Source organism: Ipomoea triloba, chromosome 6 (assembly GCF_003576645.1).
Source record: "Ipomoea triloba cultivar NCNSP0323 chromosome 6, ASM357664v1".
Taxonomy (NCBI): domain Eukaryota; kingdom Viridiplantae; phylum Streptophyta; class Magnoliopsida; order Solanales; family Convolvulaceae; genus Ipomoea; species Ipomoea triloba.
This window is the reverse complement of record NC_044921.1, coordinates 21,673,564-21,678,683: the sequence shown is the minus strand read 5'-3', so window position 1 is coordinate 21,678,683 and position 5,120 is coordinate 21,673,564. Positions and strand designations below refer to the sequence as shown.

The 5,120-nt window shown below is 36.7% G+C and overlaps 1 protein-coding gene across 1 annotated transcript; it reads right to left on the bottom strand.

Moving 5' to 3' along the window:
* Positions 1-271: 271 nt before the first annotated feature.
* LOC116021808 (synaptotagmin-3) lies at positions 272-4,727 on the bottom strand. The gene is made up of 12 exons (XM_031262287.1): positions 4,405-4,727; positions 3,586-3,684; positions 3,433-3,483; positions 3,192-3,315; positions 2,967-3,085; positions 2,780-2,881; positions 2,607-2,681; positions 2,398-2,474; positions 1,998-2,247; positions 1,418-1,789; positions 709-837; positions 272-640 (listed from the first exon to the last, which is right to left on the bottom strand). Exons 1-12 carry the CDS (start codon positions 4,513-4,515, stop codon positions 512-514), a joined length of 1,638 nt encoding a protein of 545 aa, XP_031118147.1. The 5' UTR covers positions 4,516-4,727; the 3' UTR covers positions 272-511.
* Positions 4,728-5,120: the final 393 nt, after the last annotated feature.

Here is a 5,120-nt window from a genome sequence, read left to right as displayed (position 1 = left end):
CACCATCCCAGCCAATACCGTTCGGAATTTGAGCCCAGTATCAGTATTGGGTTTTATTCACCCATCAAACTTGGGCCTTCAATTGTTCAGGGTAAGAAATTAAAGTTTCAAAATTGAGTTATACTATAATACAATGAAGGAAAATAGAATTTGTTAAACCGTTCGGGCTCCAAATAAAGCTAAGGATAAAGGCAAGAGTGTAATGGTTAAGCACCTTGTGCTCAGATGACATTTTGAGGCTCTTTTTAAAGGAAGGTCACACGATCGAATCTCAGTGGTATTGATACGATCGGATGTGCATTATTTGATAATCTTTTACGCAATATTTAAAAAAAATAAAAATTTAGGTACATAATATTTTGAGACTATGCATACATACAACAGGGGAAACTAGTTCCCAAACTCAAAATGAAAGATTTTCACCCAAAGAAAAAAGAGAGAAAAAAAAATATATTTTAAAGTCGCATTATATTATCCTAGTATATTATTAAATACGTATGATTGTAGTAATTCATATAGTTTTCCAGCGCACCTCTACATGTATTACTCCATTCTTGGAATCTATGAGATGGTATTTCTCATTTATCCGACCGTTGTGGATCACATCGTCCAGGTTTATGTCCACGTGTCCCAATGATTCCTAAAACAAAACAAAAACATCATCAAATTCATTATCTTCATACAATATCCCAAACAAATAAGATCTACCTTTGATCCGTAGATGAAGCCTTTCCTTTTACTCATGACTTGTAGGTGAATCTTCTCATGCACGGGGGGCTCTTCAACCATGAACTGGAACTCTTCATCCCATTGTGGATCACGACTTTTCTTAATAACCTGATTCATACAAAGTTTTGCACTCACTAACATCATTTCACATCTTTATTTTCAACAATTACTAATGATATGTGTGCATCATTAGCATTATTATCCAAATAATAGTAATGGCGAGAGTTTTTGCCACCTTTGTTCTTATGAATTCGGTGTCATTCCCAATATTGATACATGACTATGAAAATTACCACTATACAGGTGCCCGAGTTTGGGTTTTTTTCTGCTTTTGGTCCTCCCTGTGAAAAATTCAGTAAAATCTCATAGAATTTTGTCTGATTACTTGCGAGTGACCAAAGTTTATAGACAAAAATGCTCGTCCTTCTGACACGCTCTTATAGAAAGTGAGATTTTTGGCCATGAACTTTTTTTTTTTTTTTTTGAAAACTGCCCATGAACTTAGAAATAAGGATTTTGTGCACCTATAATAACAATTTCCATAGTCGTGTACCAAAACCGGGAATACTAACTACCAAACTTATAGCACCAAAAGTGGCCAAAACTCTAATGGTGAAGATACACAATCAAACAGTCCAACAAGCAAGATTAGTAAATCAAGGGAAGAAAAGGAGGCGCTTAAGTTTACCTTAGTTCTTTTCTTTTCACCTCTGAAGAATACCTCGACATATGGATTGTTATGTCGAGAACCATCGACGTTCTCAGCTCCTTGGACAGTAACCATGAGCAAACCCGCTCCCCCGGGGCTAACGTCGCTGGATGATCCTTCAGCGTTGCTCTCTTTCCTATTAAAACTGCCTAGAAGACCGCTGAACCCATCACTCTCTTCTCGAAAAGGAGCGTATGTCAACTCAACCACGACTCGCCCTCTCTGCTTCATGTCGTCTGGATCGCATGCATCTGTGCTTTTAAGCAAGTCGAGAGTAACCTCCTTGCTCTCGTTCGCTTGCAGTTTCTTCAAAGGAAATACTTGTTTCCCCAGTTTATCATGTCCACCTACCTGTATATGCCCGAAACACGAATACTTTTAAGAATAACACTAACATAAATTCTCGGTTTTCTTAAACTTGACTTATCGTGTAGATACCCAGTTGCCAGTGCACACCCTTGGGTAGTGGCTGCTGGTTTTCCTCGTCAATCCAAACAATTAAAAAAAAAAAAAGAAGTTTGGCAATCATGTTGATACAGAAAGAAAGTAAGAGGAAAACCTTGTCCCAGTCAAACACATCGATGTGAAGAACTTGGGATTCTGGATCCTTCACAGCAAGCCTGAACGTCTCGTTCCACTCAGGGTTCAAGGTCTTTTTCTTGATCGACGTTTTCCTGGCAGGTAACCTATCTCCACTCAAGCTTAGTTTGACGTAAGGATCAGATAATCCCAGCAAGTCCATTTTCAAGAGTTTCATTGCGCGTATGACTTTTACGTGCAATATTCCAACAGGCTTCCTTATGGTCACCCTGTAAATCGTTTGAGGACATAGGAGAAATAGACCAAAAGACAAAGCGAGATCAACCAGAATGTTGGTTATACTGATGGGTTCTGATTATCGGGGATTCAGAAAGTGAACAAAGAATAACCATATCACATATGAGAACAAACAGACTTACGATGTGGGGGCAAGAATTGGTATTTCAAGACGTTGGGGCCAATGATAAAGGCTTGCCACCTGCTTTTTGATCGTTTCCTGAAAGAACGAAATGAACATCCAGTGATTCAGAAAAAAGAGCGTGATAATGTTACAACTTGCGTGTTAAAGAAGATTATTCAAAGCCCATATTCCCCAGTTCCTACCCATAAAACAATGAGCGATGAACACCTGAACAAATCGATATAGGCCTGGAATTGCCATGAAGTCAGCTCCAAGAACTTTAAATCCAAAGTCGACATGTGGCTGCAAACAAATATAGCTTTTTCTGTTCACTCACTATAGTAAGATTCAACGAAAGCAAAAACGATAACTAAAACTAGCAACTGTAACGTTCTGCGTACCTTCTCCATCAAAGATATGACAATATTCGCAAAGCATGGAAATGTGGGCACAAGAGGTTTCAAAACAACTCGTGGTGCGGCAAAAATTTGCAAGTCCACTAACTGAGAATAAGCAACAATAATATTTGTAACAATTAACAAGCAATACATTCTTTCCCGAAAGATCCAACCTCTTGTTTTTACTAACCTGGACTCTAATTCGAGCAGATAACAACACTATCGAGACGACAATGTTTGAGTTGCCAGCCCATTTTATGGCTGGTTCCAACACTAGTTCCTTCTCATTCGTCTCGTACACCTTTAAACCTGTCAATACACATAAATAAAATGAGAATCGAGTTAGTTGATTGCAGAAAAACACAGAAGCATCATATGCAAGAAAATGTAGATAAAAACAGAGGCAGAAACATACCTTGAATTGTTGGCGGAAGAGTTCCAAGGGTAAGACTGTCAAACTCGATCTTCTCTACCTTATACTGTCCTATGTATTCCGCAAACATAGGCTCACATGTGCTTTTGATATTGCTACAAATGGCCTATATGTTTGATAATTAATTAAAAAGCAATTAAGGGAAATATAAAGTCTGAAATGCATAAAGACTTTTTCCTTTTCTTTTTCTGGAGAGTGTGGGATGTATAAAATATAAATATACCTTGTCAAGAAAAGGCCACATGTCTAAAATAAATGTGTTTAACCAGTCTACCTGCATATTGAACATCCAAGGGTTATGTACCTTAAAATTTGTGAAACAAAAATCATTAAGACGGCAAACACAAGTGTATTTCACTTGAAAGGAAGCGCGTACTCGATCATAATCTGGATTTTTCACCCACAATGGAATCTCAGGAATAAGATTTTGCAATGTATCAATGTCAAGCTCATAAAGAGGCCTGATTTTTGGATCCTGCAATCATTCCACTAACATGATTATAACAAAACAGCAATTATCCTTGGGATTTCATATTGAGAATGCATTTTAAATCCATTCTCAGGAACCAAAAATTCATAACACCAATCAAAGGCAAACAAAATTCAAAATAAAAAGATAGGAAAATTAAGATTAAAGTAAAAGAAGCATCCCAATGGCACAAACTGAATCAGATCAGAATGGAATGGAATCCATTGCTTGAGAAACAGAACTCCACACCAAAATTCAAGCTAATCATAGAAAATAAGCAGATCATCAACCATGGCTGGTTTCTAAAAGAGCTATCCCATCACAAATATATGATTCCAACAGTTTGCAGCTGCAATGACTATATGAGGCAAGCAAGAAAAGATTAAGATGCCCAGAAGTGAAAATTTGCTCTACTTTAGAACAAGAAGAAGATAAATTGACAAAAAGATTTCTTGGTGCCAATCAAGTATTACAACAGGAGTAGAAAATCAAATCACTCAAATTCCTTCAACAAAAGACTAAAAGATTCAAACTTTAACGTATGATTGCAATTTAAAACACAAATATTGTCAAAATCCTAGGTAAAAAGGGCAGAGAACTCAACATTGCTATCAAAACCCATATATGGCACAATCCTTTTCAAGAAACTCATACCCTTGTTGGAGCTGAATTTATAAGAAACAATTAAAGAACTAAAGCAAAAAATATGAACTCCATACAACCCACCTTAACATCTTCAGGTTTGGAGTAAATGAAGAAATAGAAGCCGATGAAAAGACCAATGGGCAACCCAATCCAGCAACCAAGAATTCCCAAGAAAGTGCTGGTGAATCCCATACGCTTTATTCTTGCTGCTTCAATCAAACAGAGATGAGGGTACCCGTTTGATTATCAACACAATGCAAAAGATAGAAAAAACAGTAGGAAAGAATATACAAAATTTGAAAAGAAAAGAAAAAATAGAATCCAAAGATGGCAGGAATATTTGTGGGTTCGATAGAAACGAAGAAGAAGAATAGTTGGGGTATTGAGAGAAGTCTAATGCAAGTCGGAACTCAACGCACGAAACCGCCAAATCAGTACCCACCTGTTATATACTACAGAGTATCTTCAAATGTGCTCCGTTTTACGATTTTGAAAATTTTACCCAAAAAAAATTAAAATTTTAAAACAAACATTTTATTTTAAATAAATAAAAAAGAGTAAAAAGGACGCCGCAAATCAGCAATGCACAACAAACAATGCTTCCTCGTACACGTGGACTCTTACACTAATTTGTACATTCATGTGCCGGTGAACTGACCATATCGTCCTTATTCACTGCATTTGTTCGTTTTTCTTGAAATTTATGCCTTTTAAATTTTAAATAATGTACAACCTTTACCTATTTTTGTGTGAATAAAATGACGTAAGTCTGAGACAACTACATTTAAGTTGGTCAT